Source organism: Excalfactoria chinensis, chromosome 3 (genome assembly GCF_039878825.1).
Source record: "Excalfactoria chinensis isolate bCotChi1 chromosome 3, bCotChi1.hap2, whole genome shotgun sequence".
Lineage (NCBI taxonomy): Eukaryota > Metazoa > Chordata > Aves > Galliformes > Phasianidae > Excalfactoria > Excalfactoria chinensis.
Window position 1 is genome coordinate 99,590,774 of NC_092827.1, and position 15,536 is coordinate 99,606,309.

General features: G+C 39.5%; 1 protein-coding gene across 4 annotated transcripts in view; it reads left to right on the forward strand.

Annotated features, from left to right (window-relative positions):
- KIF16B (kinesin family member 16B) overlaps positions 1-15,536 on the forward strand; it is a 126,449-nt gene that overhangs the window by 38,676 nt on the left and 72,237 nt on the right. For 3 of the 4 annotated variants that reach the window (XM_072333335.1, XM_072333336.1, XM_072333338.1), the window contains exons 13-14: positions 14,326-14,445; positions 14,946-14,997. In XM_072333335.1, the coding sequence (XP_072189436.1) occupies positions 14,326-14,445; positions 14,946-14,997 (172 nt within the window). The remainder of the gene's footprint in view (positions 1-14,325; positions 14,446-14,945; positions 14,998-15,536) is intronic. The other variant, XM_072333337.1, reaches the window with a different exon arrangement.

Here is a 15,536-nt window from a genome sequence, read left to right on the forward strand (position 1 = left end):
GGCATTTGCTAGAAGACTTGTCTTTTTTCCTTTACAATTCCAGGACTCATTCATCATCCAGCTTGAGCAACAAATGAACTGAGAGTCCTGTGGATACAAGTCTAGTTCCCTTCATTCTCTTGATTCATTCCCAGAGTACAATCTGTAGAATGAATTATTCACAGATCCTGTAGACAATATATGATCATGTAATTAAAGACTGTATCCTAATGCATATGGGAGAAGGGGATGAATTAACATCACCCGTTTCTTTCTATTCCAGCCAGACCCTTTCCCTTTTTTAGATACCAGCACAGAGAGTACTGAGGGCAGAGTCTCTGTCTCACAGCTGGAAGGTGCAGTACCTCCTGCTTGGAAGGATCACCAATGGCAAAAAAAAAGTCTTGTTCTCTGCTGTTAATGTCAGTGTTGAAAGTTGTAGATTTATTTTTCTTTTGAGAATAATATATGCTTAGTGCAGTCACAGGTAGAAGGTTGTGAAGAGGTGAAGCCTGCCCTGCTGCAGACATAGCTTACCTGCAAAATACTCCGTGAGCCTCATTTGTTGCAGCAGAAGAATAGTTTTCCCTTAAACTCAAGCTGGTGAGGGCACAAACCAGCCTGCAGCAGATGTTCCAGCGTGGAAAGTGGCAGCTTTGATGGTTGAAGTTTTATAAGCCACTGGAAAACAGGATTTTACAGACGAGCATCCAGGAAGCTTAAGCAGCCAAGCAGGCATCTATACTTAGAATTAGCCAAATCCTGCAATTCTATTCAGAGATTTTTTTTTCTCTCATGTCAATAGCATTTCTGTCTGTGCGAGGTTTAAAGGATAGGGGAGCAGAGATTTCAACCTGTTAAGTTCGTCCTTGTAGTTCCAGGAATGAAGGCCAAGTTTCCTGAGAAAATTACTTTGAATCTGCCAAGACTTCTAATGGAAATACTTGCAAGACATTTAAATATAGTGTTGCATTTGGGTGCTACATGGGGCGTCTGTGTATTAATAGAAAGCTGCATTTCCATGGTGAGCACAAGAGTAGGGAAAAAAAAAATCAATGAAGAGCAGAAAGGGTAACTTAGGAGACTGATAACTGCTCATGTTATCAGTCTTATAAATCTCTTATTCTTTATGGAAAACTAATGAAGCTATTGCTTTAATTTTAGCTTCCCTGTGTTTGCGGTTGCTCATTTAAGCAGTTCTGCATTTTGCATCTGCATTTTTAATTGATATCCAGACAGCTCTTGATGCCTGTGTGGGCTGCTGCGGGATCACCTGCGCTTTAACAGTAAGCTGCTTGCAACAGATCTCCCATTTTTCTGATCTTGGTTGTTACAGACTCTTTGATAGGTTTTCTTGATTGATGAGGGTGGTGTGGCCTAAAGCTGTGGGAGACGGTCAAAAATCTGATTAGAGAGTTTCCTCTTAGTTGTGGTTTTCTTTGTGGCTTTGGGTAGTAGAAGTTTCTTTCTTGTTAAAGACTGAAGTGTCTGAATTGTACTAATTGTTTTGAAACTGACTCTAGTAGCCAGCGTGACGGTGCTACGTTTTTTTGTCATATTGACTAGAACAACCATCTTTGGTGAGAATTTGTGCCTTATTTACCACGGATGTGCACAAAGAAACCAATATTACCTTTCATAATTAATGACTATATCAATAACTAATCTCTTGCTTTTAAATGAAGAAATATGCTCTTCCCTGCCTTCATTTTATTGAACTAGTAGGATAGTGCAAAACATATTCGGACTCCTCCACATCAGTGATACCTCATCAGAGACTGTATTGTCCGTGTTTCCTCATCTCTTCCCTTAGCCTTCTAAACTTCATATACTTTTGTGGCAGAGGATTAGTATTTATTTGTTTTATTTGCTGAATCTGCATCATGCTGAACAAAGGAGGGACATTTCGTATTATATATACATAGTGTTTTAACTTGGGCAAAGAGTGTGAACAGTTCCAGTCTAAAACTTACGTCAAGTGGTCAAGTCTGCTTCTTGCCCTTTCTTTTTAGGAATTACTTCTAGTAATCCCCAACCAGTTTTTGCAGTGTATTGAAATCGTTTCTTCTCCCTCCTAACATTTGCTCCTCTCATCATAGGATCATGGAATCATTAAGGTTAGAAAAGACCACTAAGATCATCTAATCCAACCACAGCCCACGGTGCCCACTAAACCATGTCACTCAATGTGGCACCTACCCTTTTCTGCAACACCTCTACGGACAGTGACTTCACTGCCACCCTGAGCAGCCATTTCCAGCCTTGCTGTTCTTCTACATTTAGAGTTTCTAGGTAAATTCAAGAGACATAATTAAGAGTAACCAGTCTGCAACAAACCGCTTCAGAACTTAATCTGTTTTAAAAATACCAACTTACGTAGAGCTTCCTGTTAAATATTCACACTTAATTCCTGGAAAAATCGAGTTTGTTCTGAAAATGAATGGAAGAATTTCTGATGAAGGGTAACAATTCGATCTTAGCCATAAATGGAAGCTTGATTGCTCTAAGCAGTGAGTTAAGCTGTCCTGAAGCTTTATAAAATAAAAACTGAGGATATCTAATTGCGGATTATGTTTTGCATGAAGGGATGACATGTCCTTAGTTGCTTTTTCTTTTTTTTCCAGTGGGATTCACCTGTCACTTGTGCTTCCGCAGCTGCTGTGGTGACAGCTCTTTAATGGGAACTCTGAGAAAACCAGGGTTTGGAATATTGATGTGGCAATTCCTGTGCAATGTTAATTAATTGGCTGACTAAGTGCTACAGGGATGCTCACAATTTGGGGGAAAAAAATAAAGTATGCTTAGGCAGAGTGTTGTATAACTAAGAATTAACTCTACTAAGAAGAGTGAGAAAGAAGAGAGTATGGTTCCAGTTTTCTGGTGTTCCTTTGATTTGTTAGTATGCTCTTATAGGAAAAGCACACATCCATAAGCCTTTTTGTTTACATAAACCTACTTAATATTGGCTTTTTTCATTGCCAAATGCAACTGATGATGTGGTAAACATAATGTTACACATTTCAGCTGTCCCAAAGTGTATGTTTAATCTGCAGTCACCTCTCCCCACCCTTTACCTCTATTTGCACAATCTTTATGTTATCACGTCAGAAGTTTCCTGCTATTTCTTTCTCTGGTTTCAATCAGTGGAGACACGGTTCCCTGATCCAACTGTTTGTGTTAATGAAGCATTTAAATGAATATTTCAAACATCTCTCTTTTTTTGGTATAAATTGTAAATTAATCAAGGAGGTCTGATTTAATTTCTGGAAACAGGAAAGTCTTAGTGCCTGGGCTCTCTCAGAGCTTTAGGCTTATGCAGTAGACCTACCTTCATTCCTTATGGTAACTGATATTTACTTGCCAGATATTAAAGTTACTGAAAAGTGCTACGTTGTATTCTGTTCCAGTGCATCATCTTTTATTTTGAGCTCATTTACGTAATAGATGAATTACCTGCCTGTAGATGGGTGATTTTTGAGGTGCAGTTGACATCTGCCAGAAGTCACTGAGAATTCACGTGAGAAGCAAAGCTGCTCCGGGTATGCAGTGTTTGTGCAATGATGTCTGGAAATCTCAGTACGGTTATAAAAACAACAGAAAGCTCTGCCACTGCAGAAGGAAGACCAGCTTTATTTATTACAGTCTGTGAACATAGCTAATGTCACGCCTCCTTTGGTGAACATGACTTTCTTTTTTATTGCTTCATGTCATCTGGCAACAAGTAGGCCCAGGGAGGTTTTCCTGAGAGTGCAAGGAAGGTGACAGTAATGGAGATCCTTATACTGTATTTATGTCTGAAGTATTTGGTGTCCTCTCACACTGTTCCCTTAAAAGCAGTTACATGACTATATTAGGCTATTGCAAACCGGAATAGGTAATTCATATGTTTGGTTGTTAAAATCTTGAAACAAACTGTAGTTTCTTTAACTGTAATTAATGGACATAGGTGTTTCCTGTGGCTCGTCTCTTCTGGCATTCAGTAATTGTGTGATCAATTGGCAGTATGCTACATATATGAATACAGTTTATGTATATTTATAAGTTCATATACAGATCTTAGTATGCTTTCAGTGGTACAATGTGTATCCTTGTTTAGGCAGGATTTATTTCACTGGGATTTGATCTAAGAAAAGGTAAGCATAGTTGCTAAGAGAAGTTTATTTCTCTCAAACGACTTTACCAGATTTTCAGAAGAAAAGTATCGACAATCATAGTCATTTTATGACGTGTTAATAATTATTAATGACATTTCTGTCAGCTTAAGGTACCAATTATTTTATGCTTAAGGTACACAAAATAAAATAGATCATTTTAAAGGGCACTTTGTCTTATTGTAGCATCCTCAAACATTTGACTTGAAATCAAAGGGAATATATCTTCTGCAATTTCTGACCTTTTAATAGTCCTTTAATTTGCATTAAAAGCTGCACATAAAGTGACAACTTGTATTTGCTGTCACTGACCTAGTAAAAACCAGCACATTATTCCTGGGGAAAGAAGTAAGGTGATAATACCTTCATCAACCACCAGAAAAGTCATTATATCTCTGTTCTCAAAGTGGAATGAAGGAAAAAGTCTGTTAAAGTGCTACGTATTGAAGCTAAACATTCAGAGCTAAATCAAATGTTAAATTCAGAGCTGCTGCTCTGACCTACATTCATTATGCTGAAGTAAATTGCGGAGGGACTCAAATCCTTGACTAACGTTACCTCCTAAATGGGTTACATTGGCAAGGTTAGTGGGGAGACTAATTTCAAGAAATGCCTTTTTTAAATGAAAACGTCTTTAAACCTGAATACTTAGTCTGCCACGTGTCTTTCAAGGTTAGAGCAAGAGTAACTGTAAATCTGTTGTTTCTAAAATACGAATTTTTGAAGAATGGTTTCCTTTCTAGTTAATACTTACAACGTTGTCTGTGGCCCTGCTGTCAATTACAGAGCTTGTTGTTTGTGCTTTGCCCACTTGGTATGTGCTGAGGTCTGTCTGTGTTCTGGTCCGTCAGTGATCCGTGCCAGAAACAGCTGTAGTTTACTGATGTCAGTAAAGCTACCTGACCCTGGGATCCCTATTTAACTAGTGTGGTGAATAGAACCTAAATAAAAAGTAGTTGCAGAGAGGGTGTGAGGAAATATTAGGAAGGAGAGATGCTGGTAGTAGGAGCTCATTTTTGAGCCTGACCATCTTTAATCTTTTCCTTAGGTGCATTAACTGGTGAAGTTTACTGATAATAAAGTGGAGAGACATCATTTTTCAAGCGGAGCATCTCACAGAGGACAGGATGACTTAGAATTAGAATAATAGAAAGGAGATTGATGGCAGATAGTTTGAAGTGCAAAAGCCCGGGGACTAATGTGAATTTAAAGCCCCATGGAGTAGGGGGGAGGATGGTTGAGACTTCACTGTCATAAGGTAGTATGGCAGCATGAAAGATAGATGAGAGCTTGGGAGGATCACATAGATGTTTTGTGTAGTGAGAGGAAAACAGGGATGTCTGACACAAGCAAAACTGCAAATACATTGGGAACACTGTATGTAAGTCATCTCTTCTCAGACTGGAGATGTGAGGGTGGAAAGCAGGGCAGTGGGCACAGCTTTCATGCCAGAGCTCAAGGAGCGCTGGGACACCACTCTCAGACACTGGGGCTGGGGGTGCTGTGTGGGGCAGGGGGTTGGGCTCAGTGATCCTGGTGGGTCCCTTCCAACTTGGGATATTCTGTGATCTAGGTCAAGGAGCATGAATCCAGGTGAGAACTGCAGAGAGAGGAAGTGTTATGTGCTGTGGTGTGGCTGTGCTGGTTAGGTGAAAGTCAATGCTCAGCCTGTTAAAATAGCAGTGAGGAGAGAGGATACAAATGCTGACAGTAATTATATCAATAAATACATACAGAAGAAGCAAAATAATTATTTCAGCTGAATGCTGATAGTGATTCAGAATTCAGGAGTATGAACTGACTATTCGCAAGTTCAGGCCAAATATGTGAAAACAATTTCAATTCTGCCGTGGATGAGAGCCTGAGTTGGAATCCATCAAATGATTTATTAAGCTATTTGGGAACTGCACTGGCAACACAGGAGGTCACATTTGTTTCTTCCTTTCTCAGATAGGAGGAACACTGCTAGCATCTAAAGCAGAAGCAAAGTTCCCGAAACTCCAGAATTAAAGGAATTTTCTTGTTTCTAGAGATAACCAGCATATTTCACTAATTTTGTAGTAAGCTCATCTCGTAATATTGACTGCAATTTTAATAGTGGGCCATGCATTCTTTATAACAATTAGCATGTGGATTGAAAATTCAGAGTAGTCAATCTGTTTATGTGGCACTTTTCTTTCAGAAGAATGAAATCTGCAATCATTAAGACGATTTCTGTAAATAGAAACACCAGTCTATTTGCAGTGTATTTCTCTTAAATACTGCTTTTTAATCCACTGAAAACCTCTCCGAACTCTAGGTCTGTAGATTGAAATAGTGAAAATGATCTCTGAGTGGAAATTAAGTTCAGAAGTTTGTGTTTGGAAGGGAAATGAAATGTGTAGATGAACCTAGGCCATGCTCCACAGCTGTCTTATGCTGGGATGGTGATCTTGTTGCATACTTGAGTTTACAGGACTGGCTTTTATCAGAGCTCTGATGCAGACTTTGACTTGATAAGGGGTTGGTGTTTTGCAAGTGTTAGATTGCTCACCAGAGAACACGCAGTGGAAGTGCTTAGTGGGTTTTGCATGAGACACTGAGGCTCGCGTGCAAGGTAAATTCATTAGATGTTTTCATGGAGGATAGTTAGTGTCTACCAATACCTTATGGAATTAATATATTTGCAGAGAAGCTTCTCAAAGCTTGCAGAAGGTAATTGTGTGTTGGAGGATTGTTTGTCTTCTCTAAGGAGGTAAAATATTTCTTTGTGTAAAAAGCAAACTGAGGTGGGAGGGCATACATAATAGAAAAGCAGTCTGTTTTCACTTGCATTGAAAGGACTCATCTTTCACAAGAGTATTTGATTAACACAGCTGAACACGAAAATGTACTGCTACATGGAGGGTGGTGTAGGGATAATAAAAGCATCACACATCCCAGTGTCAAATCTGGAAGGTTTTGTAACTTGAAAGATAAATTAGAGTTCTCTGGAACACATAGATTGTATGATAATACGATACTGTTCGGTTGATTTCAGTTCCTGATTATTTGATAATTTAGTTAGGATGTCAAAGCAATATATATTAATATAGAAAATGGGAGGATAATTTAGTTTGTGTACTGCGATTGTGTGATGGAAACTCAAGTAATTTATTCAGCAAAACAATTCCTGGGGTTTGTTCTCTAAAGCCTTGATGATCTATAATTTAGCTTGTTCAGCTTTATGAGAGGGTGGCAACCTGCAGCTCAGTGCTGGGAGGGTTTACAGGTTAACAAAGTTTACATGAAAAACTCTGTCATTACATGAAGTATTAAAAATGCTGTCATTAAAGCAGAACTTGAAGAAATTAAGAAGAAAAGTCTAGGGAAGGAAAGTCATCCAAAATGGTAAGAATTATACGAGAGTGCACAAGGCAAAGGCAGGAAGGCAGACAGGGAAGGAGGCATTTCTTTTCAGTCAGGAGTGCTGCTGTCATGTTTGCCATTTCACTGCAGCTATCTTGTGAAAGGTAACTCTTTAAAAGCAGAAGATGCCACATAATGAATCATTATGTGATTTTCTTATCACACATTTGAGTTTCAAGGAGTAAGATCTTAATCCATCAGAACACAGGAGGAAAAAAAACATTTATTGTATTAAAGCAGCAAATATAAAGTGCGTTTTTTTGTTTTTCATTTATGTTGATTTTTATTCAGATAATTCATTGGTCTAAGAAGTTTTTAGAGGCAAAAATCAGTGGGATACAAAGGAGACTTCGATTTTTTTGTTGGTAACACATTTCTAAGTGCATTTACTAGTAAAATACTTTATAGAAAGGCTAGTAAACCTCATTTCAAATCAGACTTCCAAATATTCTCATCTACTGTGCAGCTGTTAAAGATTATATTGGATCAGATAAAATAGGCTTGTAGATGAAATAATTTCGGCAACAATGCCCACTACTGCAATAAAAAAGAGGGCAAGCAAGATAGTAATCCTTCCACCAGAAATCTTTCCATGTTTTTTGGGCCTGCAGTTCTTGGGATTAGGGAACTAGAGGTGATATCCTTGCATAGTCCTGCTTTCCTTTTCTTGCCATTTGCCAGTTTTTCTTGCACCTATGTAAGCTGTATCAGCAGTATCCTTCAGTTTAGCAAGGAATCACTTTTCCTTACTTATCTGCTGCTGAATGGTTTTCTTTTCTGCTCTCTAGTATTGGCTATTACAGCTATTACAGCCGGTGAGCATTGACCATTGGGGAGTTCTGCTTGCGTTTTGTACGCTTCCATCAGGGCACCTCCTCTGCTGTTATGCATCATTTCCTGTTTCTTGAAAGGTTTGGAAATGCAAGCAGTGTAGACCTCGTACAGGCCATATGCATCAGTTAGCTTTGACTGTTGTATGCATATCGGTTTTTGTTGTAACTTGGCTTTTTACACTTGGCAAAAACATCTGCTGTGGAACTGCAAGCCCCTTCATCTTTCTCCTTTCTGGGATGGAGGTGATGGAAATTGCTGAAGTGCTGTGAAGTCCTAGGCTGGTTACCCACCTTGATCAAGGGACGACCAGCCAATCCATGCTTCTTACGGCCTCCATTTGCATAGCCTCTTTAATTTGGTTTATCTGCTGGATTTTGAAATAAACATTTTCAGATGCCTCTGAATTCTGAGCCATTTGGAATATCTTTTTCTGTAGGTGTGAAGCATTTCTTTCTGCTGATTTAAAGGGAATGCAGAATATGGGGAATACTTATCTGGAGGGGAACAAATTAAGAACTTCCTTTGTGTACAATGTACGTATCTATATTTTATAGCGAGCTTAATGTTACAGCTTTGCCACTGAGGGCCTTCAGACGTTTTTGTGAACCTGGGACATAATAGCATATTTGCAATGAAATCGAATGCACCCAAAGTACCTGTTAGCAGAAGAATTTGCTGTAGTATGTAATCAGGTTAAATATTAATGCAAAGAGCTTTGCCATTGCACATTTTTACCCCTAACTTCTTTAATCTAGTATTATGCATCTTTGCATAATTTAAATATAGGCATCTGGACAATTTACTTAGCTAGCATAATGTTATGCTTTACCGAAAGCCTCTGCATGGTGTTCTCTCAGAACTGTGTGCCAGCAGTTAACCGCTGCATACTGAAATAAAAGAATTGAGATTTTTGTGATGGAAAGTGTAAAATAAATTAGACTTCGCCAAGGAACTCTGTTCATTAAAAGGGCACTGTGCTATTTCTGTATGCTTTTTAATATCTTTGTGTTCGTCTGTATTATTTATGTGTATTAAATGCGCTGAACGTTGTGCATCATGAAAGTTCTTTAACATGGGCAATTGTACAAAGATTGCTCTAAAAGTAATGCCCCCTATCTATTTCCATGGAAATAATACCCCATCCCTGGAGGCATTCTAGTCCAGGTTGGATGTGGCTCTGGGCAGCCTGGTCTGGTGGTTGGTGACCCTGCACATAGTAGGGGGGTTGAAACCAGATGATGGTTGTGGTCTTTTTTAACCCAGGCCGTTCTATGATTCTATGAAACCACAACTGATACAAAGAGCAGAATAACACTGCTTGATAGAGCAAATTCTCAGCTACACAAGACTGTTTTTCAACATACAGGCACATACAGGTACTATAAACAAAGATTATGTTTCTAAACTGCAAGCCTGGAGGTGCCTTAATGCAGTTAATTCAGCACATGTGGTGCAGCAGTGTGGAGGGGATTCCGTGACAGCTCTTGTATGCTCCCAAGAAGTGCTCATGAGTTGAACCCCATCAGGATGTTTCTGGCAGCAGAATTCCAAGAGACCGTCATTTACGCAAACAATTTAATCCTCTTATTTTTGCTGTGACTCAAGGAGGTGTTTCCTTACGTACTGACTCAGAATTATTTTATGACTGAATTTCAACAAAAACGAGTCTATATAATGTAGAGGTTCCAATGGAAGAGACCTTTTTTTTTTGTTCTCTGCACAGTGCAGGCATTTATATTCACGGGAGTGCTCCTTTGTGTGTAATACTTGACTTGCTTTATTTTCCACAGTTTATGAGCGCATCTTAAATACAGAGCGAGTACATCTGCACTTTTTTGTTCAAGGATAACTCCAGATAAGATGCATGCAGTGCATGCAAGTGTTTTAAATTCTGCCTTGAGGCTTTCATTCATTTTCTGCATTAGTATTTTTTTTTAATGGGGATGACGACCTTTCCTTCTCTTGGCATTCTGACTCATGGATTCACCGCTTTCTAAGCTGGTGTTGCACAAATGAAGGTGGATCACGTTGCGGAACATACCTACTAATTTCTCTGCCTTAAAATAGCTTGCAGACCTTCAATTTATTTCAAAAGAAGTCCATCCTTCCTTCTTCCTTTAGAAGTTTTCTTCCTGTGCCATCAAGGGTGAAAGAGGAGCAATCTGGCTGCTTCTTTCTGACCATTTTCTTCTCTTCCTTTCAATTTGGGAGAACAGAGTGACACACATTGTTGAAAGTGTTTGTGGCTTTTGGCTTTGGACAAAAGTGCACAGTTCAAAGTTTTCTTCTGAATTTGGAATGAGATTGTCAGCCAAACGATTGAAAGCTTAGCAGTAGCCCCAGTTAAGCATCAGGCTTTTTAATAGAAAACCTAATAATAGAATAATAGAATGGCTTGGGTTGGAAGGCACTTTAGAGTCTCCCAGACCCGACCCCTGCCATGGGCTGGCTGTCCCTCACCAGCTCAGGCTGCCCAGAGCCCAACCAACCTGGCCTTGGGCACCTCCAGGGATGGGGCACCCACAGCTCTCTGGGCAGCTGTACCAGGGCCTTCTGAGTGAAGGATTTCTGCCTAACATCCGATAGATATCTTAATCTCACTTCTTAATCTCATTACAGTCTGTTGTATTTATTCTAATACTTCCCTTAAAAGAGTGTGTTCTATTTATGAACAGCAGTTTTATGCAAAGTATGATTTTTAGAAACTCTATTTGTGTTATTTAATTTTAGATATGGATAAATAACACATCAGTTTTAAGTCACTATTATATGCACTTTATTTTTTTAGTATACAGTGTTAGATACAAAAGACTGGAAATTGAAGCTTTTGTTTTACTTTCATCTTAATTATTTGTGGCAGGTTTTTCTCTCCCAGCAAAGATTTCATTATCTCATGGGATGCCTTTTTTCTCCTCAGTCAGCGATGCTCACAAATGCTTTGTTTATGCTAGAAAAAATGTTCTGCTCTTAATGTTTCATCAGTTGCATTGGGCCAGAGGTGCCACCGCTTGTGTGAACAGCCACCTATATTCACTGTTTTAAGTCTTCAGTCTTGTTATATAGGAAGGTTATAAATTATGTGTAACAGTAGGTGCCACTCAATAAATATTTAATATGAGATAGATATTTTGACTGAAATTACTTTTTTGCTTGAACAGTGATTTAAACTGTATTTTTTGGTTTTATGAGGTGACACTTTTATAATATCAAGGAATAGCTGGATGCAGTTTGAATGTCAGAGAGCTGCAGGGCAACATTAATCACAGGTTTTTTTTCTCTTCTTTCTGAAGGCTGGAGAACTTTCTAGTGCACCCGTAACCAGTCTGGGATTTCCTGGTTTTGTTTTGGAGTCTTTTTTGTGTTGTCACCATCTCATTTTGCCCATGTTTGCACAGTCAGTGGAGAACATTTTAGGCAGTGTTGATATTGATGATGTTTTATACCGTGCAGGAAAAAGAAATGATGTAGTAGATCTTTTCTCTTAGATTTGTCAAGTTGCTGTACATAGGAAAATACACACAGCGTTTGTAGGAGAAAGCAGATAGATTGCTGTTATGTCTCAGTTGGCTCTGAAGAGTGAAGATAACTTGGAGAAGTATTCATGCTGTTGTCAGAAAACTTGTTTTCTGTATTTGCTGGCACCAGGAGAAAAGCGTGTGCTTCATAATACACAGAAGCTGATGCTGCCTCTCCTTCCCAAGTTGTCACTCTTCCTTGGCTTATAATGGTTTAGATCTTTGGGTAGAAAAACTGGTTCATTTTGAGAAGCAGTGTGTGCGTGTTCACAATCTGCTGCTGTTACCTTCCAGGTCTAGGAAGTCAATAGGATTTGAGTTCAATTTGCAAAGTAAACTTTACAAACACTAAAACCAATTTCAAAGCTGTAGTTAATCTCTTATATATTGTGTATACCCATTGAACTAGTCACATGATATTTTCAGTACCCACCAGACAAATGGTGTCCAGCTGGATCCTGAACAAGAGCAGCCCTGGCAAACTCCATTCACATTCTTCCCTTCAGTTTTTATTGCTGAGCAGGATGTGGTGTGGAAGATCCCTTTGGTCAGTTAGGGCCACTTGTCCTTGTTGTATTCTATCCCAGGCTCTCAGCTGTCCCCAACAAACCTCAGATCAGGAGTGCTGTGGGTGCATGGCTGCAGCTGGCCTTCTGGTGGGAGGTGACTGTCCCATGAGGCTGGGGCATGGTGGGCCAAGAAATGGCATCCTATTCTGGCCAGGAGCAGAGGGACTGTAGCTGCAGCCATGGCCACAGGGACCTGCTGTGGGGACAGTGACAAAGTGCTAAGGGCATGCAGGAGCCTTTGCTACCCAAAAGCCAGTGGGTAGCACTGCTGCTGGCTGGCTGTCTTCACATAGCCTGAATGGTACCAGGCCTTGCTGTAGGAAGGCTCAAAGGGCAGAACCTTTACAAATCTGCATGGGCTTGGGGCTTCTGAAGCAAGCCACTATAAAGATGGATGGAAATTCTCCCTAGAGTGAGAAAACTCCCTCTGTGCTGCCAGAAATGTCATGGTTGAATGGCCTACTGGCAGAATGTGAGCTCTGTTTCTAATGCCTCCTGTCTGCCACTGAGCCTTGTATACCTCAGGGTATAGGTTCTGGATAACTCTGCTTGGGGATTTGAACAAAAATCATTGCCTAGAGATCTTGTGAGGGTGCTGGAGAGAAGGATTTGGAAGGATTTCTGCCCTGTGGAAAAGCCCTAGGAGGTCTTGGTCCACAGCCAGCTGAACACAAGCCAGCAGTGTGCCCAGGTAGCCAAGAAGGCTAACGGCATCCTGGCTTGTGTCAGCACTAGTGCAGCCAGCCAACAGGAGCAGGAGGTGATTATCCTTCTGTACTTGGTGCTGGCATTCATTTTTGGGCCCCCTGCTGTAAGAGGGCTATTGGGTTGCCTGAATGCATTTAGAGTATAGCAGTGAAGCTCATGAAGGGTCTGGAAAACACGATTACAAGAACTGGCTGAGGGAACTGGGGTTGTTCGGTCTGGGGAAGAGAAGTCTCGGGGGGGCTTCACTGCTCTCTACAACTGCCTGGAAGGCGGTAGGAAGGTGGGTGTCAGTCTCCTTTCTCAGGTGACAAGTGATAGGCATATGGAAACTGCCTTAAGATGTGTTAAGATCATACATTAGATCTTAAGAAGAAGTTTTTCCACATAGAGGTCGGTCAAGCATTGGAAAGAGCTGCATAGGGAGTTGGAGTCACCATCGGTGGAAGTGTTTGGTACATGTGGAAGTGGAACTTAGGGATGTGGTTTATTGGTAGCCTTGGTAGTGTTAGGTGGTTGGATTTAATAAACTCGAAGGTCTTTTCTAACCCAAATGATTCTGTGTTTCTTCCAGTGCTAAAGCCTTCCACTTACACTCCTGCTGAATGATGCTTTCTCCCACAGATGTTACAGAGTGTGGCCCAAAGGAAATCAAAAGAATTAAAATCATGTGCTACAAATATTTCCTGCATTTCTTTGCTATGCCAGCGCTTCCTTTACATTGGATGGTGTACTAAATGCTTAAGCTTTCTGGGTTTTCAGGTGTCTTGGTTTTAATTGCCTAAGATTCACTTTATTTAAAGGACTGCCAAAAAGTTTTCAGTTTTCTATTTTTTAGCCATACTAAATTCTATGTAGTTTTAAATTCTTCTTACTATCATGTATGGTGATACAGAGCTTGCTTTTATACAAAATTGCTTTGTTATTCTCTTGATTGATCTCCCTTATCTGGTATAATTCAGCTGTTTGTCTGGCCTCTTTCAAATAACACCTTCATAGATTTCCTGAACGGTAAGCTTGGAACACTCACTGGAAATATAAAAGTTGCATTTAAAATGTAAGGGGAAAAAAACCTTGCCAATTTTCTGTGGTATCACAGAGAATGAGTTACTTTAAACATAGTCTGAAAAAAGAATGAAGAGTATTTCCTGCATATTTTAATAACTATACTTTTGTCCTTTACAGGAACAAACCTTGGCTCTGAGGAAAGAAGGAATAGGTGTTGTGTTAGATTCTGAACTGCCTCATTTAATTGGCATTGATGACGATCTTCTTAGTACTGGCATCATCTTGTATCACTTGAAGGTAAATGCATATCTGTGCTTCCACAACCTTTGTATGCTGTGTAATTTTTCAGTAGACAAATTGTAGTATTAATTTGCCATCTAAATACATTACTCATACAAGTGTTCATTACATCTCTCCACTGTGGTAGGATAAGTTCCTTACATTTCTCTCCTTTAGTTTAGGTCTACCCTGAGGGTTAACTGGTTAACCAGAGATAGGTACTTACTATATCTCCCTATGCATGGTTTTTCTTTTCATTAATTTCATTGTAAAGCTTGACTTGAAATCCAGATCTAGATTGTCTCAAAACTAAAGTGATGAGCCCTATGCATGATAGTTGAATTTGCTAATATATTGTCTAATAACGACTGTGAAAGTGTTTCTTAAAATACAAGGGGAAGAATGTAGTATGTTGAAACATACACTGGGCCATAATACTCTGAGAAAGATAAACCATTTCTTTATATGAGAGAAAGGGAGATCTCAACTGAAAATGTGTACTTTTCTCTCTTAATTAGGAGGGCCAAACATATGTGGGCAGAGATGATGCTATGACGGAACAGGATATCGGTATGGAATTTTGCATTGTTTCTTTCCATTCTTTCTAACATTCCAGTCTGTTAACAGAGCTTTCTAGCTTTCCTTTCTTTTCAGTTACTTGTTCATATGTTCTTGCATATTGTAATTTTTAGGGGATTTTTAAGGCTGCATTACGTGGGATATGCTTCAAGGAACATGACTTACAAAATAGCTTGTGGGATTCAAATCTATTCATATTCACATACTTGTTTCTTTATTTCTTTCTACTTTTGAAATAGCCTTCTGTAAAAATATTATCCTTTTTCTTACAGCACCTGTCACATCTGCTGCACAATCACTCTCTTAACCTTTGCATAATGAGAATATTCTTATATTGTTATACCTAAAACAGTCTCAGGTCTTTAGACTTGGGTGGAAGAAAATTCTGGAAGTGAAAAGATAGGCTTCTTGTACTGTATTTCTTAGTTTTTTGAAAGACAACTAATTGCCATTGCTGGACTGCCCTGTCATATGTTGCTTAGAGGCAGTTTCATTGAAATAAGCTGCATCCTTAGGTTATCAAATGAAAG